This window comes from Stegostoma tigrinum, chromosome 11 (genome assembly GCF_030684315.1).
Source record: "Stegostoma tigrinum isolate sSteTig4 chromosome 11, sSteTig4.hap1, whole genome shotgun sequence".
Lineage (NCBI taxonomy): Eukaryota > Metazoa > Chordata > Chondrichthyes > Orectolobiformes > Stegostomatidae > Stegostoma > Stegostoma tigrinum.
In genome coordinates, this window is record NC_081364.1 from 20,175,632 (window position 1) to 20,201,612 (window position 25,981).

A 25,981-nucleotide genomic window follows, 5' to 3' on the forward strand; every position below is an offset into this window, starting at 1 on the left:
ACTGTGACCCTACTTCAAGATGTTGACAGCCTGTTCCTGAATTTGATGATTGTCTAGCTTTCCTTCAGTGCATATGATGCTGTCCTCATCAGTCTGAAAGTTTACTGTGTTGCACAATAAATCAATGTAGGAATTGAGCTGGTCTCTATATTCACAACACACTTGAACATTTTCTCTGAATCATGAGCGATTTAAGCCAGTTCTCTCAATAAGCAATATAATCATTTTCTCTGGCAATTTATTCATTTTTTTTTTCTTTGGCATAGTTTGATTTTGGTTTCAACAGGATAGAAATATTTCTAAGCTGAAACTTAGAATATTGCACCGCAACTGCTCCAATACACAGGCACACGTCCCAGTGACTCACAAAAGAGGGCAGGAAATAGCTTGGATCACCCTGATGTCATCTTGGCTGCAAGTCTGAGCTGACCAGACAAAGGATAAAAAATATAGGCGGAAAACAAGTATCCTATAACAAAATTGGTGGAGCATTTTTTTGGCAGGACACAGAGAACAAAATTTGGGCCGGGTATAAAATTGGCCACAGATTTGCTATCACCCATTTTGCAAAGAGCAATTTCACCCCCCCCCAAAAATGTCAAATAAATCAAAACTGAACAGTTACTATCTAAGAAGAAAAGTTAAATACTTTGTTTCTTTTTCATAATTTATCCAATACTAGGTTAAATTACAAAGTATTTACTTAATCTTTTTGTTTTTATATATGTAGATTTCTAGACCTAACTATTGCAATTTATAGCAGAAATTACAAAGGGTAAAACTGATCTTGGGCATTTGCAAGGAAATTGGGCAAAGAATAAATCTTGTTGACCATTTTGTGCTAACGCAAAACTCTCAACGTGTGAACTTCATTGTGTTATCCTAACTCAAAGATACAGGAAAAAAAAATCTCCCTACCCAAAACACAATCAGGGCCGTAAGCTTCCTCATCTGCACACTCCTCACAGGCACTTCCTTTGTACTTTGGCTGCGGCAAAAGAAAATCAGTTTCAACAGACTAGGAGAGACCCCGAGAATTGACAGAAATATGATTATCTGGAGATTCACTTAATATTATGGTACACATAGAGAAACATATTATATTCTAAAACCGGTGAACTGTTGACTGAACAACCTGGTAAGCTTTGCTTGTCGTAGCATTCTAAGAAGTGTCTGTGATGACATCAAATAGAAATTAATTCCAGCATTGCAGCGTAGAAAAGCATAAAGACTGCAATTAAATTGTATATAAATAATCCAACACCACGTGGGTGAGGTAGACAACTGGAAATTCATGTGCATAATGCAGAACAATGTAATAGTAAAGCACTGATGAAACAGTCACTTGAAATAAAATTATCTTCCAAAACAAAATTCCATCACCAAAAAATCACTTCACAAGCTATAATAAGTTCATCTGTAAAGGTTCATCATGTCAAAATGGATACCACAAATATACCAAGCAATTAGATGAATATAGTCTTAAAAAGTGTGAACTGACCTCACAAATGCAGGTTCCATTCCCTGAAACTCCATCTAAACATGTACCATGTCCATTGCAAGGGTTTGTTGACCCACCAGGGCATTCTAGGGTAGACAACATGTTATTATTTTGCATGGCACTTGTGTTTAGATTTTGCATCAAAAAATGAATTAAGCAAGATCTACAACAGATCATTTTCAAAACTTGATTTGGTAGTAAAACAATAATATATAGGCTCCAAACACAACTTACAGGTGAAGCAGTGTTTTATTTGTACTTCTTTCAATCTAGTTTACTGCATTTGTTGCTCACAATGAGGTCCCCTTTACATCAGCAAGATGAAATGCAAACTGGGCAATTGTTTTTCGGAACACCTCTGCTCCATCCAAAGGAATGATCCTGACATCCCAGTTGCTTACCATTTTAATAAACCATCTTGCTCCCATGTTTACATTTCTGCAATCATTACAATGGAGCACAACACAAGTTCAAGGAATAACATCTCATTTTCTGCTTAGGCATTTTACAGCTTTGAGATCTCAACACCAAATTCCATATTTTCAGAAACAGACTGAATTATGCCTGCTTTCTGGTTTTCTTACATTCCATCCTCCAACCCCCATTAAACTACAGCCTTGCTTGTGTCTGACTTACTTGTCTGTTAGTAGACAGTACCCATTCCCTCCCTTTCACACCTTAATTTATACCCATTTTATAACAGTTTTTCTCTTTCACCATCATTAGCAATCTCTCTGTCCTTTGCACTGGGCCTCTACACCATCTGTCCTCTTGCTCCTCTTATGTCTCTGTCAAAAATATATTTTATCAAAACGTTTCCCAACACCTCTCAGCTCAAAACAAGAGTCAAACTGGACGTGAAATGTTAACTCTGTTACTCTCTCCACAGATGCAGCCAGATCTGCTGAGTTTCTCCAACATTGTACAGTAGCACATTTGTTGACATTGCAATAGTTGTATGCTAGAAATAACATATTGTTGATTTCAACACAAAAGATTGTTACCTGAAATGTATTTTGTTAATTATTGGTATTGTTCAGCTGTCAAAATTACACACAGCAAGGGTTCAAAAGGTTGCTACAAACAGAGCATTTGTTCTATTAATGCAGTAAACTTAAACACACATTTCCATGAAATATCACTTAGAATGGAGGATATGAGTTATGCGAATGAGCAAGGACACGAAGCTAATTCACTAGTTACTTCAAAAGGCTAGCTCAAGGATGATGGCCTAAATGTCTTCCTTCCATATGAACTATTTTATGACATTCCTTTGCACAGATTCTAAAGTGCAGGGTATAGCGTTACATATAGCAATACATGGAAGTAATGAGTGGAAAAGAACAAAACATCTGGATTATAATTATTGCTGACTATTTTACCTAGTAAATCCATTTCGTATTGCTCTTGTCTTGTTTATTACTGTAATACTCCAGTATCCAAGAAAAAAGGCATTCGATTCTCTAAGGCCATCTAACAGCTAGTACTTGCCTTGTGAGGGCCAGGGAGAGGTTACCACTATGTTCTGGAGTGATGGAAAAAGTTTTGGTCTTGGAACTTTGAGGTGACTAACTCACCCTGATTCCTTGAAAGAAAACCTTGTTATCAGTCTATGATCTACAAAGTGCAAGTCTGGATTGCTTAGCTCTGTTAGGGGCACAATGGAATACCGTCCATTTGCCTGAATGAATGCTGCCCCAATAACACTCAAGAAGAGAAACACCATTCAGAACAAAGCAGTCAATTTGATCGGCATCCTAAACACCAATCTAAACAATCACTCCCTCCAAATCCATGATCTCTACCATCTAGAAAGACAAGGACAGAGAAATATGGGAGCAAATTTCTTTCCAATTTTTATCCAAACACTGGGGGAAAATCTCAATCTCACAACAACAATGCGGGTGTAGTGATAGCTCATGAATGGTTCAAGAGGGTGATTCAACACCACCTTCTCTGACCAATTAGGAGTGTGTTATGTGTTATATTTGGTATATGTTATGCTGGGACAGTGTGACCATTGGCAAGTAACACTGGTTCATCATTAGCCAGGTTTGCAGGCTTGTTCAGACTTGCATTGAGCTTTTACAGACAGCACAGCTATGGAATAAAGCCACCTACTGGGTTGCAGCAAGCAATGAGTTCATATGTTCTTTTGTTCTAACTGGAGCCCAGGAACTGCTTGATAGAGGACAACTGGCAGGGGCAGTGGGGTCGGTCAACATGAGAGAGAAAGAGATAAGAAAAAATAATTGTTTTTTTCACTTGTTGGTGCATCCAGACATTGGGCCAACAATGCAGGAATCACACCCAACATCATACCCAGTACAAGAGACAGAGAGAGAGAGAGAATGATGGGGAAAAGTGGCAGATTCCTTGCTCCCAAATATTAAACAAAGAGAAAATTCAAATTTTACGTAGGAGGAAACCACATCTCAGGCACAGAGACAGAGAAAGGGAAAACAATCCCACATTCAGAGTTAATTTATGAAAAGCTGCTGCAATTCAGCGCAGACCTGCAAACCGAAGGAGACATTATTGAATTTCAGAAGGGTTTGCATGCAAAAAGGAGCTGATTGTATATCCCAAGGTAAAAACAAAATGACAGACCAACTTGATGCCATCAGACCCTTTGAAAAAGGGTTGAAAGACTGGAAACACTACACTGAAAAATTCAGATATTATATTAAAACAAATAGAATTGTAGATAAATTAGTAATACTGGTATTCCTCATCTCGCAACCCTAGCAAAGCCTTTAATTTACTTAGGAGCCTTCTCTGCTCAGACTGCCCTAAAAACATAACATACAACGGCTCATTCATAGTTTGGAGGACCATTATTCCCCAGAACCCCTACTAATTGCAGAGAGGTTTAAATTTCACAAGAAGAAAGAATTGGAAAGGGAATCAATGACTCAAATCTTCGCGACCCTTAAATGCATTGTACAACAATGAATTTTGAAATGTTTTAGATGAGGCCTTAAGAGAGAATGGTATGTGGCCAATAAAATGGGGCCACCCAATAGGGGCAGATGAAATCTACATCCACATTGGACATTGTGGTGTCTATGGGGTTGGCAGCCAAAGAAGCTACACAGTTCAGGCCAAGTTCCCAAGTACATAAAATGGTGGACACACCAAAGAAACCTGCACAGCAGCAGGATTGCCACAGATGTGGCAGATCTGGATGCTCCAACTATGACTGCTGGTGCAGGGAGGCCCAATACAAGAACTGTGCACAGGCCACATTGTTCAGGCCTGCTGCAGGATTCTGAGCAGTCCTGAGTAATCTGTGCCAATGAAAAGTCACGTAAAACCAAGGAAGAAGGTCCATGCTGCAGGACATGAGGAAGATGCGGATGTCACTCATGAATCAAACATCTCCGGTGAAGAATTTAAACTGAACATTCTGGCGGTCCAGGGTGAAATGCATAAATTTTAGGTTTTGCATCCAACTTGGGCAAAACCCATCAAAATGGTAGTGGACAACTGGGACAACATTTTCATTTATTCCCAAAACAATTTACAAACTAAAGCAGAGACATCACCACTTAAACCATTCTAATATCCTGCTCGGGATACACATCGAGCAGATGGTGGTCAGGGTGATGTTGCAACTGCAGAGCCAGACCATTCAGCCACCCCTCCATATTGTGAGAGGAAATTACTCAGCTTTATTTGTGTGCTCGTGGCTACAGGAATTAATACGGGGCATTGTGAGTAAATCGGTTGACTGACACTAGTCTACAAGACGTCTTAAATAAATACCACAGTGTTTTTGAAGACACCCTTGAAGAAATGAGAACCTAAAGAACTGCAAATGCTGTAAATCAGAATGAAAACAGAAGTTGCTGGAAAAGCTCAGCAGGTCTGGCAGCATCTGTGAAAAGAAATCAGAGTTAACCTTTCAGATCCAGATCTAATGAAGGGCCTGAAACATTAACTCCGATTTCTCTTCACAGATGCTGCCAGACCTGCAGAGCTTGAAGGAAGTGAGTTCAGGTTCAACTCAAATTGAAACCAGACAGCCAACCCAAAGGTCTGCTGGCACAGACTGTTCTGTACGACCTCCTTCTGAAAGTAGAAGTTGAATGGCTGAGACTGGTGATCACTGGTGTACTTGAACCAGTAACGATAAGTGATTGGGCACTCCTGATCATGCCCACTTTAAAACAGAATGGATGGCTCTATATTTGTCATAACCTCAAACATACTAATCCAGTGCTATGCGCAGAAAAATATCTACTGCCCTTGATGGGAGATCTGTTTAGTTGGCCTGGCACTGTGGCAAAATACACGAAGACAGATCTCTCCCAGGTTCACCTGCAGACAGGAATGGCTGCTGAACCTCAACACCTGTTGACTACGATAATAAAATGTGAGGCTGGATGAACACAGCAGGCCCAGCAGCATCTCAGGAGCACAAAAGCTGACGTTTCGGGCCTAGACCCTTCATCAGAGTTGACTACTGTGAGTCTTCGTGGCTTCTTTCACTCCTCCTTATTTCAGATGTTTAAGCACCAAATCCTATGTGGGCTAAAGGGAGTAAAATACTACCTCAATGGAAAAAGAGCATTTGGGAGATCTGGAGAAGACCCTAAAATGGCTGCAAGTACACAGCGTTTAAAACATTTTTTCTCCCTCTAGAACTTGATGGAATACTTAGGGCACATTATCGACAGTAAGGGGCTTCAAAAGGTACCAAGATAATTGTTGGAAATCATGGATGCCCCTTGGTCTCCTGTTGTTTCCCAATTAAGGTCTTTCCTAGGTCCTGTGAATTATTATGGAATATTCGTTCCAATGTTGGTGACCCTTCTGAAGTCATTACACAATCTTATATTCAAAGGTCAGTCTTGGAAATGGAATTTGGATTGTCAGCGAGTCACTTTCAAACAGATACATGAGAGGTCAGATATATTGCTTCATTTTGACCCTGGGTTGCCTTTGGCATGTGATGCTTCACTCTACAGAATTGATGCAGTTCACCCAACCCAAAAGAGAAGATAAATCAATTGTCTTCATTTTGCACTTTCTCACGAGTGTAGAGATAAGATATGCCCAACTGGAAAGGAGACCATCAGTATCATTTTCAGTGTGAGAAACTTTCATCACTACTTTTATGACTGCTACTGGACCATCGTTCTCTCCCGTCTCTTCAGTCTGTACACTGGGATCGTGTCAATGGTGGCCAGCCTGTTTCAGAGGTAGCCCTATATCTCTTGGTAAGTTCATACAGACACAAAATCCAGGCTGTTAGACCAACACTCCAGGCAGTTAGAGCAACACATCAGGCAGAAGCCTCTGGGAACTCAAGCCGTGTGTCCTGAAAGTGGAAATTGTTGGTTCAGAATAGCTGTCTACAATGGGGAATGAGGGTGATCATCCCTCTGATCGCACCTTACAAGGCACTACAGCAATTGCACTATGGTCACCCAGGTGTGGGGAGGATGAAAGAGTTTGTCAGGAGCTATTTTTGGTGGCTAAATTTGGATGCCCAGATTGGCACAAACTGGCTTTTACATCAAAATCCAAAATGCACTGGCACTGTTGTCATTACACCGCAGGAATGGCCTAAAGTGCTGTAGTGCCATGTCAACCTTGATTTTGCTGGCCACCTTGAGGGCCGCATGCTACTGGTGGTTGTTTGCTCATTCTAAGTGGCCAAAGCTAGCAATAATGATGGACACTTCTGCTGAGCTGACCATAGAGAAACTGGACGAAACTGGACATGTAGTTCAGTGAACCTGAGTAGTTTGTCCGTGATAGCCTCTGTTCCTCATGAGGAATTTACATGACTACATGAAATATAACAGCATTTGGCACATTACATCAGTGGCCTAGCATCTCTCAATCTGTGGTCTAGCAGAAAGTTTCATGCAATTGTGAAAGCATCCAGGAGAGGGGCCACTAGTTCAATGATTCAACAAATGCCTGGCATTATACCAAATACACCTCATGCAATTACCCAGAACACGCTGGTATCTGTGTTGTTTTAAACAAAGTTATGGACTACGTTCAGAGATGATAAGAATTGCCGATGCTGGAGTCAGAAAACACAGTGTGGAGCTGGAGGAACACAGCAGGCCAGGCAGCGTCAAAGTTGACGTTTCGGGTGGGGACCCTTCTTCAGAAATTACAAACTGCATTTGATCTGCTTCCACACAAACAAACATATACAATTATCCAGAAGAATCAGTTAGCCCAGATGTGCAGAAGGGAAATGGACTCCAAACAATGTTCTTTCCTTCAAGGTGACGAAGTACTGGGACGAAGCTACAGCTCTACTGACAAGTGGGAGCTGCCATTTTGCTAGTCATCATCACCAAACAACCAGCACAATGTTACTAGTCAAAATCACAAACACATTTCAGAATCTATGCCTATAACCTTTATTCTCCCGCAGCATCTTGACTTGGCTCCAATTCCAAATGGTTCTCTTTATTGTTGCTAACACTAAGCAAAGCTTGTCCAATAGTGGAAAAACCAAAATGCAAGGTCCAATAATTCTGAAGGAATTCTGTTCTGAGAAAGGGTCACTGGACCCAAAACGTCAAGTGATTTCTCTTCACAGATGCTGCCAGACCTGCTGAGCTTTTCCAGCAATTTCTGATTTTGTTTCTAATAATTCTGGATACTGGCAATCCAGAAAGAGCTAACAGTCAGACTTCAATGCTGCTATTATTGTGTGGGCATAGACAATTCCATTTCAAAGTAAACACACCACACTTTATGATCAAAAGGAAAGCTTTTGTTCTTTGTTTCCAAACCACTTTATTGGAGTCATTTAGCTAAATGCATCTTGTGCACAAATTACCAAATCATAACTACACACTCTAAACTTTGATCTATGAAGAAAAAGTATGTTCAAAACTGTAATTGCTGCATCCCCTTGAAGGAGAGACAAGAGGGCCTAATATTAGTAGAGTTAAAATTAAAGTGCATTATGATCTTGAAATAAGTGCTGTAGCTATGCTTGATTTCTTCCAAGTTATAACAATACAGCCTGTTTTAAGCATAGTATTCACTGCCACACAGAGCCGTGAGACAAAAGACACTGAAACATCCAGGCATAATGGGAACTGCAGATGCTGGAGATTCCAAGATAATAAAATGTGAGGCTGGATGAACACAGCAGGCCAAGCAGCATCTCAGGAGCACAAAAGCTGACGTTTCGGGCCTAGACCCTTCATCTGATGAAGGGTCTAGGCCCGAAACGTCAGCTTTTGTGCTCCTGAGATGCTGCTTGGCCTGCTGTGTTCATCCAGCCTCACATTTTATTATCTTGAAACATCCAGGCAACATGGTTAAGTTATCACGGCAATCAGCAGAACCAAGGCTGACAGTTGAGATTACAGGAGCCTTCAGGAGTTTGGGGATTATAAATAAACGCAGAAAACTCTGTATTTTTGAGAAGCCTTTAGGTAACTAAGGTGATAACCTTCTCTCTTGCAAATAATCCAATAAAACCTTTATTTTCTTTAATGAAGGAGACTTAAAAGCCCTCACCCCATCCCCCTCTCTGATGAAGGGTCTAGGCTCGAAACGTCAGCTTTTGTGCTCCTGAGATGCTGCTTGACCTGCTGTGTTCATCCAGCCTCACATTTTATTATCTTGGATTCTCCAGCATCTGCAGTTCCCATTATCACTCATAGACTTAAAAGTGGTTGTTTTTCTTGGTGGATAAGTATGCTAGATATGATTGTTAGATAGTTAATGAATATAATAAGTGTGAGCTTGTGGCACTGCAGTAGCGTATCTGACTCCAGATTAGGAGGTTGTATGTTCAAATCACATCAAGCTCATGGTGTTTGGCAGCAGCATAGCACTCCTGATTTATTTTGGATCACAGCTTGTTGGTGGGTGCTGCTGGATCCATTTCTCCTTCAGCAGTTTTCAACTACATGTGCTGGGGTAGCACGGTAGTTCAGTGGTTAGTAATGCTGCCTCACAGCGCCAGGGACCCGGGTTCAATTCCACCCTCAAGTGACTGTCTGTGTGGAGTTTGCACAATTCTCCCCGTGTCCGTGTGTGTTTCCTCCAGGTGCTGTCTTTCCTCCCACAGTCCAAAGATACGCAAGCATGGTGGATTAGCTGTGCTAAACTGCCCATAGTGTCCAGAGATGTGTAGATTAGTTTGGTTGTAGGGGGATGGGTCTGGGTGGGATGCTCTGAGGGTCAGTGTGGGCTTGTTGGGCTGAATTGCCTGTTTCCACACTGTAGGGATTCTATGATCTATGAAATTAAAAGATGTTACTTGTACCTAACTGTATAGGAGAGGTAATAGGTTGACTTTACGTCTATGGCTTACGGAAATGAGGAGACATTTCTTCAGCCAGAGAGTGGTGGGCTTGTGGAATTCATTGCCACGGAGTGCAGTGGAGGCCGGGACGTTAGATGCTTTCAAGGCAGAGATCGATAAATTCTTGATCTCACAAGGAATCAAGGGCTACGGGGAGAGTGCAGGGAAGTGGAGTTGAAATGCCCATCAGCCATGATTTAAATGGCGGAGTGGACTCCTTGGGCCGAATGGACTTACTTCCACTCCTATGTCTTATGGTCTTATGGCTTTACACTATGCCTACTTATAGCCTACCTTTAACAGCTGCATAGATAAAAATACCATGTCCGTGCATTCTCTCAAGCAATTACTGATGGATCCTTCAAGGCATTATTTGAAAGGGTGATGGTGAGCCACTTATTGAACCTACTACAGTCCTTAACATCTAGGTACACCACAGAGTTGTTAGGGAGAGAGTTCCAGGATTCTGACCATAACAATGATAAACGATTGACAGGTTAGTTCCAAGTCAGGATGACACAAGTGGCAATGCACCTGCTGTCTTTATCTTTCTAGGTGGTAGAGTTTGCACAGTTTAGAAGTTGGCGTGGAAGAAGATTTGATATGTTACAGCTGTGCATTTTATATACAAATTGCTACCAAATTTATGCACAAGGTGCATTTAGCTAAATGACTCCAATACAGTAGTTTGGAAACAAAGAACTAGAGCTCTCCTTTTGATCAAAAAGTGTGGTTTATTTACTAGCCTGTTCTGTATCCAGTGCCATCAGCCTTGATAACATGAATCAGATTTGCTGAAAATTGACAACTGAAGAGTATCAGAAATGGCTAAATGAATCATGTATTCAACACTTCTCACAAAAATGGTTGCAAATAATTCAGTCCAGGAATAGGAGCTGATTGTTCTTCTCCTCCTCTCTGGTGAATTTTATTCCAGTGAGGGTATTGTTTACAAGTTTGTGTATCTCTTCTCGTTTGGTCTGTTTAATGTTGACAAAGGTGTGATCATTAAACGGGTCAAACTAGAAGAGACAAAAAAACTTAAAAACAACACCTTCACCGGAATAAAATTCACCAGAGAGGAGGAGAAGAACAATCAGCTCCCATAACCAGAAGGCAAAGTACAGGGCTACTGGTAAGGTTCTTAGTAGTGCAGATGAGCAGTGAGATCTCGGTGTCCATGTACACAGATCATTGAAAGTTGCCACCCAGGTTGACAGGGCTGTTAAGAAGGCATACAGTGTTTTAGCTTTGATTAATAGAGGGATCAAGTTCCGGAACCAAGAGGTTATGCTGCAGCTGTACAAAACTCTGGTGCGGCCACACTTGGAGTATTGTGTACAGTTCTGGTCACCGCATTATAAGAAGGATGTGGAAGCTTTGGAAAGGGTGCAGAGGAGATTTACTAGGATGTTGCCTGGTATGGAGGGAAGGTCTTACGAGGAAAGGCTGAGGGACTTGAGGCTGTTTTCATTAGAGAGAAGAAGGTTGAGAGGTGACTTAATTGAAACATATAAAATAATCAGAGGGTTAGATAGGGTGGATAGGGAGAGCATTTTTCCTAGGATGGTGACGGCGAACACGAGGGGGCATAGCTTTAAATTGAGGGGTGAAAGATATAGGACAGATGTCAGAGGTAGTTTCTTTACTCAGAAAGTAGTAAGGGAATGGAAAGCTTTGCCTGCAACGGTAGTAGATTCGCCAACTTTAGGTACATTTAAGTCGTCATTGGACAAGCATATGGACGTACATGGAATAGTGTAGGTTAGATGGGCTTGAGATCGGTATGACAGGTCGGCACAACATCAAGGGCCAAAGGGCCTGTACTGTGCTGTAATGTTCTATGTTCTATGTTCTATTCCTGGACATCGTGGTAGAGCGCAAGACAAATGGGGAACTCCGAACGAAAGTACACCGAAAAGCCACACACACAGACCAGGTACTGAACTTCAACAGTAACCATCCCAGCACACACAAACAAAGCTGTGAGTGAACACTAACGGGCAACAACACACTGCAGCAACACAGAACTACGCCAAGAGGAAGAAGAATACCTCTTCCAGGTTTTCAAGGATAATGGACATCCAAAAAAATTGGGTCAGAAGATGCCTACACAAATAATATCAGGAAGATACTACATGCTCCGACTCACTCATCACACTACTCGATATCAGGAACACATCAGAACTGACCACAAGACTCCTACAGCCGCTGGGCATCAGAGTGGCGCACACAAGCCCACATCAACCCTATGACAACTGCTCACCCAAACTAAAGACCCACTCCCTGCTATGGGCAGGACGAATATCACCTATAAGATCCTCTGCAAAGACTGTGAGAGACACTACATCGGACAAACAGGAAGGAAACTAACAAGTGTACATGAACACCACCTGGCTACAAAAAGACATGACCAATACTGACTCATCTCAATCCACATGGACAAGGAGAACCACCAATTTGACTGTGGCAACATCAAAATCCAGAGACAGGCATGGGAATTCCTAGAACCCTCCATGAAGAAAGCCATCAATAAACATATAGAACTCGACCCCATATACACTCCACTACTAAGGAAAACCAGGAGTGAGGCAATCCAGCCCAATGGGCTCCAGAGTTTAAAAACCAGGTGGATAAACACACTGACGCTTCATCGGAGGCTGCACTGATGATGTTACTCAGCACAGTAATGAAAAGTCTGCGGAACAACAAACCAGCTTGGCGAGCCAACCAACCTCAACACCCACAACCTGAGCTACAAATCTACTCCAAAACCTTGGTTCTGTCATGAATTGCTATGGGACCAGTCTGGCAGAAATGTGCTTTAGGTCTTGGCTAGTTTGATCAATAATGTGGTTACTAAAATACACTTGGTGGGCATTGAAATCCCTCAATCAGAATACATTCTGCACCATTGATGCACTCAGTGTTTCTTCAAACAAGCAGTGTTCAACATACAGGAGTACTGATTAAGTAGCTGTGAGAAGATGATGGATGGTAATCAGGATGAGATTTCATACTTTATCCATATTTTGACTTGATGCATGAGATTTTTATAGAGTTGGGAATCAATGTTGAGGACTCTCTGGACCACTTCCTGCTGACTGTGCCATCATCTCTCCTGTGTATTTCTTCCAATGGGACAGAAATACTAGAGATGTGAAAGGAGTCCAGGATTTTGCTAGCTGGGTATAAATCTGTCACCATGACTATTTTAATTCTTTAGGACTGCTCTCCAAATTTTGGCACTGATCCCCAGGTGTAAGTGAGGAGGGCTTGGCACAGTCAGCGGGATGGGTGTGCCTTTGTGTCCCTGAGTTAGTGCACAGGACCCACTCAATCATATTCTTGCTATAATTTTTCATAGTGATTTGATTCAACTGGCAGAGGTGACTTCAGAATCAGCCACACTGATATCCTTCCCTTTTTGTGAACCAGACAACAATCAGTAGTTTCCAACGTCACCATCCCTAATTCTAACTCCAGATGTTTAATTAACAGTTTAAATTCGTCAGTTGCCGTGGTTGGATTTGAACCTGTGTGCCGAGCTAATTAGTCCAGGTTTCTGGATTACTAGTCCAATAACAGAAATGCTATGCTACTGGAACTTCAGTGCAAGCAGGTCAGCCTTAGGAATGTCAATGTATATAATGATAGAATGTGATCAACACTGAGCTGTAAGCTCTATATTGATTTATACCATTTGTACACAATTAGCATTTGATTTGTTTCTAAAACCCAATTTACATTATGAAATAATTCAAGAACATTGAACTTGCAACTTAGCTCAAAGAAACTGAACAATTTACTTAATATTACCAGAAACAAAACACCAATATTAGCAAAAAAACTGCTCTTATCAAGTGGGACAAGAGATTAAATTTACCAGTTATGGTATATGCAAATAAAAAGTTCTAACATAATTTGCAACCCAGAAAGCACTGTAATAGGTTAGTTTCTCTCGCTTACAAAATCATTACTCACCTAGGCAGTCCTGACTCCAGAATCCTGCACAACATTTGAATACTGTGGCCATTTTTGTGCACAAGTGTCTACAACCAACTTGTTGAATCAGCTGTTCTCCACCCAGGTCCACAGTGAAACTTAAATGTAAATATATCATAAACATAATATTATTAAAATACTGTGCAGAAAGAATATTACACACATTTCATCCTATTTTGCTGAACAGGAAAATTGTGTCGATATGCTTTCATAAGCTGTACACATGATAGACTCTAACATTTCAGAATAAAAAGTGATTTTCAATAAAAATTGATTTTAATTCATCCCTTTACAGTTTTAACACTGAAAAGTTTGTGAAGAATATTTTTTACTTTGAGCATAATATCACTTTTTTCCCATAAAAAGGCAGCGAATGGAAGTCTCCCCGTTACCTTTATTTACCAATAATCTAGGAGAGCTGACAGTGAGATGAGGAGAAACTTCTTTACTCAAGAGAGTTGGTAGGATTTGGAATGCATTGCTTGCGAGAGCGATAGAGGCAGTTTCCATAAGAGGTTTTCAAAAGAGAACTGGATAAACATTTGAAAGTGATGAATGTAGAGGGCTATGGAGAAAAACCTGGAGAATGGGACTGGCTAGGTAGCTCTTTCAGCAGCTGGTATAGACATGATGGGCTGAACAGACTCCTTTTGTACTGTAAAATTCTATGATGTGATTACCTCACTGCCAACTGCTCCTCTACAGTACAAACCTCTGCTAATGCAACATAACCTTTCACTATTAGCACCTGAAAATGACCCGGTCAGATGTCTATTACCATCTTCCTCTTCCCTAAAGAATCAAAATTTGTGTCTGGTCCTGAAATCCTAGACAACTTAGCTTGCTCAGGGTTCCCTGCTGATGGTTGCATATGTTGCCTTAGCGACATCTTTGCAAGTATAAAATAATATGCAGCACTCAGGAAATCAACATCAAAAAAGATCTATTTTGATGCATGTGTGTATAAATATACAAATGTATACATATATATAAAAGCATCCTGTTGTGGACTACACATATATATCTTTCTTAACTTCCCTTAGAAAGTTGTGGAGAGCCTGCACATTGAATTAGTGAATCCCTTTTCCCAGGCTAGCAGGACTATGTATAGAAATCCCTAGATTTTTGAATATTGACGCCACTTTGACAGTTTCTTGTATGACAGCCACAGGCCTGCTTACCAATGTTTTTGTAGTCAGATATAATCTGAAATCATGGAATTGATGGCAGGAGTTTTAGTGTTCACAGGGTACCATTTGGCAAGATTTGCGCTTGAAGGACTTTCACCTGGTGAAAGGTAATGCTTTATTTCCAACGAGAAATCATGAAAATGTTGCTCTTTGAAAATGTAACATTTATCATTTGGGCCAGAACATTCCTGACAACAGTGAACATTCATCATCTGATTTTGGAGATTTGATTTGATTTATTATTGTCATATGTACCGATATACAGTGGAAAGTATTATTTTGCATGCTAGCCAGGTAAATCATAGCTTACATAAGTTCATCAGGGTAATAGAACCGAATGCAGAATATAGTGTTACAGCTACAGGTGCAGAGAAAGATCAGCTCTAATACATCAGAAATCTGTTCGTAAGTCTGACTTCAGTGGGGAAGAAGCTGTTCTTGAATCTATTGGTCTTTGTTTTCAAACGTTCATATCTTCTTCCTAATGGAAGAAAGTATAATAAAGGCAGAAGGGGTCTTTGATTATGTTGGCTGCTTTTCCGAGGATGGAAGGCTAGTTCTCCTGATGGACTAGGCTGCATTCACAACTCCGTGATTTCTTGCAGGTTTGGGCAGAGCAGTTGCCTGTGATGCATCCAGATAGGGTGTTTCTATAAAAATTGGTAACAGTCATTGTCTCCTTAGTCTCCTGAGGAAGTAGAGGCATTGGTATGCTTTCTTACTGTAACATCGACATGGATAGACCAGAATAAATTGATGGTGATATTTACTCCTAGGAACTTGAAGCTCTTGACCACCTCCACCTCAGCACCATTGATACAGAGAGGGACAGGTCCTCCACTCTGTTTCCTGAGCTCGATGATCAGCTCCTTCATTTTGCTGAATTTGAGGGAGAGATTGTTGTTTTTACAGCATGCCACTAAGCGCTCTATCTCTTTCCTGTACGCCGTCTCATCGTTGTTTAAGGTCTGACCCACTACAGTGGTGTCATCAACAAATTTGTAAATGGAGTTAGAGTCGATTAGTCCACACAGTCGCGAGTGTATAAGGAATATAGTAAAGGACTGAGTATGCAGCAGTGTTGAGGATTATTATGGAGGAAGTGTCACCTATCCTCACTGATTGCTGTCTGCAGTTCAGGAAGTCGAGGGTCCAGTTGCAGAGGGAGTAGCAGAGTCCTAGATCTCAAAGCTTGAACGTGAGTTTTGATGAGATGGCTGAGCTTCTGCCATTCCCACCTCTCGGAGTACCCCATGGTGGTGTATAGATACTGGGCATCTTTCCTGATTCCTTTCACCACTTACATGACCCTCAAATCTCGCAGCCCATTTTCAATTGGCTGGTAAAATCCGAATCTTGTTATATTTGCACAGTGTAGACTGGCTGATAGAGAAATTGCCCCTTAGGTAGTTTGGCAGCATCCAATACTGTGTAAGCTTCAGGCATTGATGTAGGTAGTGTTCTAGAATCCACCCTGTAGCCAATTGCAAAACTCTGGGATCAGTTTTCTTGTGAAGCATAAGAGGCAAAGACAACTCTAAAACCAAAGTAAAATATGGTGAATGCTGGAAATCTGAATTAAAGACAGAAACTGTTGGAGACATTCTGAGAGCACCTGCAAAGGGAGAAACAAAATTAATATTTTGAGTCCCGATGCATTTGAACAAGCATCATATTGGACTCAAAACATGAATTCTGTTTCTCCAGCACTTAGTTTTCTTGACATAGACAACTCTCCTGGGATACACTGGGAGATACAAATAAGGTCCAAAAGCACAAATTTCAGTATAGTGGCAGTGCAAAGAAGAATCTCTCAAGTGTTGCACACTGCATTTGTTCGTCATCATGGAGCTTCCTTATCCAAGCCTTGCAGTTCTATGAAGCATCCCAAGAACCAGCCTTCCTCAACATTGGGTCTAGGTCCGAAACATCAGCCTTCCTGCTCCTCTGATGCTGCTTGACCTGCTGTGTTCATCCAGCTCTACACCTCGTTATCTCTCTTCCTCAAAATTTACCGTGTTTCAAACGGCAACAGCAAACAGGAGTAATGAAGAGATGTTTTTGCAGATAAATAAATCCCAAAGTTAGCAGGCTTAGGCATGTAGCAAATTGTACCATATTACAAGTGAAAATGCAAATTAAATAACAGTGGTCACAACTGCTGCAGAATTATAATCTTTACGTTAAATCTTAACATTACTGAGGCAACCAACAAGACACAAAGATGATGTATCACCAAAAAATTAGGAATTCTGTCAAGGCACCTCATTTAAATGCAAATTTAATCACAAATTATCCACATATTTTTCAGCAGTTTGGCTTCCTTGTGGCCCTAAAACTACCATTTGAAAATGCAGCTTAAAAATCATACACATCCTATTTTTCAAACCTACCGTTACACTTAGTGCCCTGGTAAAGTTCCCTGATTTCTTACAATTCAAGACAAGATACCCCAAAATGTTAAGCTCCTGGATGAGGAGGGATGATCTGTCTCACGTTCTTTATTCACCAACCCCCTCAGCTGGTTGCAACAAGGTTAAGTTAAAAATGGATTCTTTCCCTTATGGGTACCAGGATCCAAATGAACTTATGTTTGAGAAGGAAACAATTCAACCAGGCATTTTTGAGTTAACAAAGAACGTTTATTAATATTAACACGAGAAGAATTAATGGCGCACCACACATACACACAAATTAGGAATGACAAGAGTCAAATAGTAAAAAGAAATAGATAGATTGGTCTCTGAATTATTTGTGAAAAAGGGAGATTGAACTTTACAGCAGTTACAATGGAGGTTACCAGTAGTATTTACACTGGTAATTGAACTGTTTATTTCAAGATTCTTGGTTTTGCAGATTGATTGAGGCCCACTTGGACTGATTTCTTTCGATGTGACTAAATTCCAGCAATCAGAATGAGAGAAGATTCTTCTGTTGTCTTGTTTCCTTCCATTTGTCAAGTTAGTTCAGGGACTTCTATTGTCAGAGTGAGAAAGTCTCGTTATCTGCAGCACAGGGGTAACCAGGGGATACTTCTTCAACTGTGACCTGCACAGCACACTAATGCCCAAACCTAGGTTTGTACACGTAGACACCATAGCCCACTAGCGTGCGCGCGCGCGCGCACACACACACACACACACACACACACACACACACACACACACACACACACACACACACACACACGCGAGAGTTCCAGTCCAACTAGTACTCACAAGACAACCCCAGATCCATTAGCACACTCCAGCAACAATGGAACTGGCTTTTTAACCTCTTCAAACGGAAAACGCAAAATGTGTCTGTAGTTTGGGACATATTCTGCAAAAATGGTTGACTGTTAAACTGGAGGTTGTCCAATTCTTCATTACCTTTGTAGTTAGAAGTGATTACAGTCCTAGACTTTTTAAGACTTGCCTCTTGCCCCTTTGAAAGCTTGTGATTTGGCTGGTTTTTTAGCTCAGTTGGCTGGATCGCTGGTTTACAATGCATAGTGATGCTGACAGCAAGGGTTTAATTCCCACATCAAGTGACGTAACCACTAAGGACTCTCCTTCTCAGCCTCACCCCTTGCTTGAGGCATGGTGACCTCAAGTTAAACCACCAGCAGCTGTCTCTCTTCTGTGGGACTATGGTGTTCCCATTTTGAGGGTGCCTTCACATTTTCAGGTGTGACATTCCAAAGGACACTCACTGTCTCTCTTTCTCTCTCTCTCTCTCTCTCTTTCCAGACAGGCACCTAATTTATATCTGCAGCTACTTTTTTGCTGTATCAGTCCTCTTTTATAAACCACATTTTGGAACTGCATGTTGAAAATGTTTATAGTAATTTTGAGGTTCTGATCCAAGGTCATGACACCATGCAAACCACAAAACTGGCTCTGCATCACCAGCTCAAACTTGTTAAATTAGGCTATGTAGGAAATTAGGTACATAGAAGCAGGAGTAGGCCATTCAGCCCCTCTGACCTGCTCCACCATTCTACATCATGGCTAACCAACCATTTTAATGCCATTTTCTCATACTATCCCCCATTCCAAAATATCATCATTAGTGTCTAGAAATTTATCAACTTCTGACTTGAACATTTTCAATGACTGAGCTTCCAGAGCCTTGTTGGGCTGAGAATTCCAAAGATTCACAACCCTCTGAGTGAACAAATTCCTCATCAAGTCAGTCCCAAATGGATTTCCCGTTACTCTGAGACTGTATTCCTTGGTTCTAGACACACGCTAAGGGAAACATCCTTTCTGCATCTACCCTGTGTATTTCTTGAAGAATCCTTTCAGTTTCAATGAGATCACCTCTTGTTCATTCTAGAAAATACCAGCCCAGCCTCCTCAACCTCACCTCTTTGCTCAGTCCAGCCTCCCAGGAATTAGCCTGGTAAACACTTCCTGCACTCAGTACATCCTTCCTTAGGTAAGGGGATCAAAACTGAAAATAATAATCCAGATTCGATCTCCCCAAAATGCTACAAAATTGAAGTATACACAGTAATCAGATTATACTTATGAGTGTTACAGTATTGCTATAACCATGGAATTACTTTCTTTAGTATATCCTCTGTAATCATTTAGTGCCAAGTGGTTTAATTGAACTTGAGGTGTTGTCTTTCATGGTAACTACCTGCAGTCTCTGATCCCGAAGTCTTGCGTGACCTTCTGGAAGCCTCGAGGACACAAGAGATTTTGGCTTATTGCACAGGAGGTACAGGCAGTGGCTGTCGTCAGCTTTATCTGTTCATTGCATTTTTGACGTTTCTAAGATTGTTGAAAAGCAGGAAGAGAACAGGCATCAAATGTTTATGTCAGCCAGATCAAGGACAATTTTTAGCTTCATCTCTTTGGTTGAAAACTGACAGATGAGTTTCATGCCCCTTACTAAATCTACTTGATTGTCATTTCCATTTACATATTGGGAATAAAAATGGGATTCATTGTGCAACTCAGAAATGCATCAGGGTCTGAACCAAAGATGGTCACAGTTAATACTTTGCTCTCAACTATAATGCCAGTAATCATATTCATCTTAATGTACTAATTTGCCTGCAAACCCATTGTATTTTATGGAAAGAACACATTTGAACTCAGTACAGTCATTCTGATATAGTGCCTATTTCTTCAACACACATTGGTTTTAACATGATTGAAGAATTATAAAACGACACTTGTAGAATGCGAACTTTCCCAACCTGTATTGGCTATAACACAATTCCGTCCCCATTACTTTAAATGGCACTGTAATTGCACAATTTTCTTACAACGCAGGTTTACACAAGAACAGAACTATCACGTTACATCTGAGCAGTCTAAATTGCATTCCTTTTGTCACTGTACATTATCCTGAAATGATCAATCAACAAAAAATATTTTCAAAAAGAATTTGAAAGTCCAATATGATCCATACTTGGTCAATTCATTGGAATTGAGAAATAAAAAGGGGATGATTACTTTGATGAGATTGTACAATAGGCTCCCCTGTAGTCAATGCGAAACTGAGGAGCAAATATGTAGGAAGATCACAAATAGGTGTAAGTATTCAGGGTTGTAATAGTGGGGGATTTTAACTCTCCAAACATAGACTGAGACTGCCACAGAGTTAATGGCTTGGATGGGAAGGAATTTGTAAAATGTGTCAAGAAAACTTTCTCAATCAATATGCGGATGTCCCTATTAGACAAGGGGCAAAATTTGACCTCCTCTTAATAAGGTAAGGGCAAGTGACTGAAATGTTAGTGCGGGAGCACTTTGGCACCAATTACCACAAGCCAATTAGTTTTAAAGTAGTTATGATAAAGAATAGGCCTGGTCCACAAGTTAAACTTCTAAACTGGGGCAAGGCCAATTTTGATGGTATTAGAAAGGAGCTTTCAAAAGTTGACTGGGGGAGGCTGTTCACAGGTAAATGGAGATCTGGCAAGTGGGATGCTTTCAAAAGTGAGCTAACGAGTTCAGGGACAACATGTTCCTGCTAGTGTGAAGGGCTAGGCTTGCAGGAGTAGGGAATACTGGAAGACTTGAAATATTGAGGCTCTGGTCAGGAAAAGGAAGGAGGCATATTTCAGATATGTCAGACAGCTGGGATCAAGTGAATCCTTGAGGAGTATAAGGGGTACATGAGTACACTTAAGAGGAAAATAAGGACAGCAAAAGGGGGACATAAGCTTGCTTTGGCAGATAAGGTTAAGGTTAATCCAAGGTGATTGTACAAAGTATATTAAGGGCAAAAAAGTAACTAGAGAGAGAATAGGGCTCCTTACAGATCAATGAAGCCACCAATGCATTGATCCACAGGAAATGGGTGAGATCTTAAATGAATTTTTCATGTCAGTATTTATTGTGGAGAAAGACATGGAAGCTAGGGCACACAGGAAAGTAAATAGTGATGTCTTGAAAAGAATCCATATAACAGAAGAGAAGTTGCTGGGGGTCTTAAAATGCATAAAGGTAAATAAATCCCCAGGATGTAATCAAGTGTATCCCAGGACAATGTGGAATGTAATGGAAGAAATTGCAGGGCTCCTAGCAAAGATACTTTTATCATCAGTAGCCATGGATGAGATGCCAAAAGACTGGAGGGTGGCTAATGTTGTGCCATTATTTAAGAAAGGCTGCAAGTAAAAGCAAGGGAACTACAGACCAGTGAGCCCGACTTCAGTGGTGGGTAAATTGTTGGAGTGGATTCTAAGAGACAATTGGAAAGGCATGACGGATTTAGGACAGTAAGCACAATTTTGTGCTTGGGAAATCGTGTCTCAAAATTTAATCAAGTTTTTGAAGAGGTGACCAAGAAGATAGTTAAAGGCAGAGTGGTAGACATTGTCTACATGGACTTCAGCAATGCCTTAGACAAGGTTTCACACTGTAGAATGGTTAGCATGTTAGATCACATGAGATCCAGAGAGATCTAACCAATTGGATGCAGAATTGGCTTGATGGTAGGAGAGGAGGGTGATGGTAGAGGGTTGTTGTTTAGACTACGGACCTGTTACTTGCAATGTGCCACATGATGCGGTGCTGAGTCCACTTTTATTTGTCATTTATGTCAACAATTTGGATGAGAATATAAGAGACATGATTAATAAGTTTGCAGATGACACAAAAATTAGTTGTATAGTGAACAGTGAAAAAGGTTACCAAAAAGCACAGCCGGATCATGATGAACTGGGCCGGTGGGCTGAGGAATGGCAGGTGGCATTTTAGTTTAATAAATGCGACCTTTTGCAGTTTCGTAAGACAAACCATGGCAGGACTTACACAGTTAAGGATAGGAGTCTGGAGAGTGTTGTCGAGCAGAGAGATCTAGGGGTTCAGGTACATAGTTCCTTGAAAGTGGCATCACAGTTAGACAGGGTGGTGAAGTTGGCATTTGGATGCTTTTCTTCATTGGTCAGAACATTGAGTACAGGAACTGGGATGTCATGTTATGGCTGTACAAGACATTGGTAAGGCCACATTTGGGCTACTGTGTACAATTCTGATCACTCCACGATAGGAAGCATGTTATTGAACTGGAAAGGTTGCAATAAAGATGTATAGTGATGTTACCAAGACTGGAGGTTTGAATTACAAGAAGAGGCTGGATAGGCTGGGACTTTTCCTCCTGGAGCATAAGTGCCTGAAGGGTGACCTTATAGAGATTTATAAAATCCTGAGGTGCATAGATAAGGTGAATAGCCAAGGTAGGGGTTAAGGGAATCCAAAACTAAAGGGCATATGTTTAAGTGAAAGGGACAAGATTTAAAAGGGACCTGAAGGGCAACTTTTTCACAGAGGATGATGCTTTATTTGAAGCTGCCAGATGAAGTGGTAGAGATGAGTACAGTTACAACATTTAAATGATATTTGGATAAATATATGGATAGGAAAGATTTAGAATGATATGGGCCAAATGCAGGCAAATGGGAGTAATGTAGTTTGGGATACTTGGTTGGCATGGACGGGTTGGGCTGTAGGGGCTATTTCTGTGCTGTATGACTCTATGGCATGAGTGGAATCATAGGCCTACAAGAAGTCTTTTCTCTTTATCCCAAATATCTACATTTATTTCCATCAGCCAAAAGCATGTGTTCTCACTCAAATATCCAATATTTATCAGGGGGTTGGTTAGCTGGTTTGCTATGCAGAGCAATGCCAACAGCAATTCCTCTTCTAGCTGTTGTTTCCCTGAAGGACTGTCCTTCTCAACTCTTCCCCTCACCTCATGCTTGACCCTCAGGTTAAACCACCACCAGTCACCTCTCTCTAATACAAGAGCAGCCCCACGGTCCAGCAGAACCATGGCAGCTTTACCTTTATGTGATATCGCTGGTGGAAAGCACAATTCATAAGGAAACATGAAAATGATTTCAATATCCATATCACATTTGTTTAATATCCACATCTTATGACTTTTGTAAATAAAGTGAAGCAGAATAAATGTAGTGCTCATTACCATAAAGAATGAAAATGGCAGATATTGAGAAAGCACCTTTCAGAGTGAAGGTAAAACACAAGAAATTTGGTTGAAAGGAGGTAACAGCTAACAAGTGTAAACCAGCATTTTAAGAATTATAACTGAGCCAGATAAAGCAATCAGTCTGTATTTTTGAATGGGCTGCCAAAAACTAAAAAGTGAACCAGACACTTGCAGCTTTTTTTTCATTGTGTGTCATGTTTAGTGTGATACTTCATACTACCCTCATATTCCAGACACGGTACTGAAACAGTGTGTTAATATAGCACTGGCAGGGACGTACAATCACGTATTAATCTAATGCTGAAAAATAACGCATAGAAGGAATGAAAAAGCTTATTAAAAGTCATGAATTTAGATGTATGTTTTTGGTACTTTCTGTTACAGAGGCATTGGTTAGTAAAACATGGAGTGTCAATTTTTTGTAACTTGTAAGGAAAAATATCAGAATGGAAGTCCTTGTCCCACACATGACCATCGCAACTAAATCCACCCCACCCAATTCTTACCCTTCTGCATTTGAATTCCGTTAGAGGCTTGATTTCAACACGCACACTGAAGAAAACAAGATGCTACAATATGCATATTGATGCAAGAAGCAAACAAAAACAAGGCATCTAGGTTGTACCACAGTGGTGCAATCTTTGATTTGTTGCCCTTCTCCCTTCTTCAGATACAAGGATCTATTTCAAAGCAACCCAGCAATAAGAGCTTCTGGTCTCAAGTCACGCCAGGACAATGAGTCTAAAATCTCACGACAGTTCCTGCAGCATTTACTTCCACTCCTGTTAATTTTTCCTTTATTCCTACATGCCATGTGGCTGCCACAGAAATGGCCATCAGTTATGTCCATCCTGCACTGCCTTTAGCTTTGAATTCAATTGTTCTTGAATTGATCAGCTGTCTAGGGCCATCTCAAAGGGCAGTTGAGAATCAACCACATCGTTGTGGGTCTGGAGTCACATGGAGGCTAGACTGGGTAGGGATGGAGATTACTTTCCCTAAAGGGCTTTAGTAAACTAGATGTGCTGCGACACAATGATTTAGACTAGCTTTTAATTCCAGATTATTAATCACATTGAAATGGGATGGTGGGAGTTGAACCCCTGTCCCACAGGGCACGCGTCTGAATTTCAAGCCCAGTGACAATACCACAACCATATTTCCGCAGGAAGAGCTCAACAGAATGTAAGAAAAAGAAATTCCCTAACCCATTTCCAACCCGAGGGAAATCTGCCCCTGCGAAGGGGAGGGGGGAGGGGGACTAGGGAATGACGACTTCCCAAAACAAGTAAACGAACAGAGACGGCGAACCTAGCACACTCACACTGCTATGTCACTGTCACTGTAACCCAGGCTCCTTACCTTTCCGTTCTGCCCTGTTACAGACTGAGGGCACCGAGTGAGCAGCAGTAACAGCCCCAGCGCTGCCAAACGCCACAAACTGACACTTTCCATCGCTTCAGCATTCGTCAGCTCAGATCGGCGAGCTGTTTTTTTTCGTTGTCCCTTCTTGCTTCTCCTTGCTCGGCGATCCTAGAGGTCACAGTGGAGGAGAGCCGAGTGGATCCAGAAAATACACTGGCCGATTGAAACAACAAATGGATTGGGGAGGGGAGGGGTCGGGAGAACACGCTCATCTGCTGCGCGCCTCGACCACTTCCCAGCTGCAAGTGGACATGAGGATGGGAATTAAAGCGACAGCCCTGTAGCTAGGCTCAGAGTTGTTTTGGAGGGGGCAAAACATCACGTGGGTAAGAATCAATGCTCCTGGAACGATTCACTTCTGTTTGATGTAGACATGCATAAGGACCCAAGTATTTACATTTAAAAGTAGCCCAGAAAACAGGAACATTGCAGATTTCCTCCTGCCGTATCAGAGCGGGACAGATGTTCGGAAATCCGCCTGTTTCTACACTGACATTAAAAATTATAATAATATCCCAGGTTTTGGGAGGGAGGTGGGGGGGGGGGGGGTGCCAGGGATGCTTCCGCTCGGTTCAGTCGTCTCCCGGGCACTGCCAGTTGTTCACTGCAGATTTCTGTTCTCTAACCCTGCACACTCTGCAGACAGTTCAGTCCAAAAGCAGAGAAAGGAAACACACACACACACACACAACTCAGAAAAGCTTCCGGACCGTCCCTTCATATCTCACATATCGGAGAAGAGGGCGCTTTCATTCCAACTCCCCACCACCAAAACATTGAGGAAAACAAACTTTTCTGAGTAAGAAATTTCAGGCAGAGACAGGATCTGTCAAAGCCCTCGCATTTAATGTTCACATTGTGGTTATCCCCGCAATACATTCCAGGTCCCATTTCCTTCGTGAAAGCACGAACAGAAAAAACTCGGCGTTTGCACATTTTTCGGTCTCCTGCACTGACTCAGGGCTTAATGAAATTTTCTGGTTAAAGAAAGGCTGATAGTCGCAATCGTTAGCTTTTTTTTTACTTGTTTCTCACGGGAAGTAACTGTTACAAACATCCCGATATTTGGGTCCATAAAACCTTCCTAACGGGCGTACT

The 25,981-nt window shown here is 41.3% G+C and overlaps 1 protein-coding gene across 1 annotated transcript in view; it reads right to left on the bottom strand.

The window, feature by feature from the left end:
• The window catches only part of stab1 (stabilin 1), a 258,505-nt gene extending 232,906 nt beyond the window's left edge, over positions 1-25,599 (bottom strand). Inside the window, exons 1-5 of the mRNA XM_048547400.2 lie at positions 24,821-25,599; positions 19,628-19,761; positions 13,788-13,906; positions 1,502-1,587; positions 919-988 (exon numbers count right to left, since the gene is read on the bottom strand). Coding sequence (XP_048403357.1) covers positions 919-988; positions 1,502-1,587; positions 13,788-13,906; positions 19,628-19,761; positions 24,821-24,913 — 502 coding nt within the window. The 5' untranslated portion in view covers positions 24,914-25,599. The remainder of the gene's footprint in view (positions 1-918; positions 989-1,501; positions 1,588-13,787; positions 13,907-19,627; positions 19,762-24,820) is intronic.
• Positions 25,600-25,981: the final 382 nt, after the last annotated feature.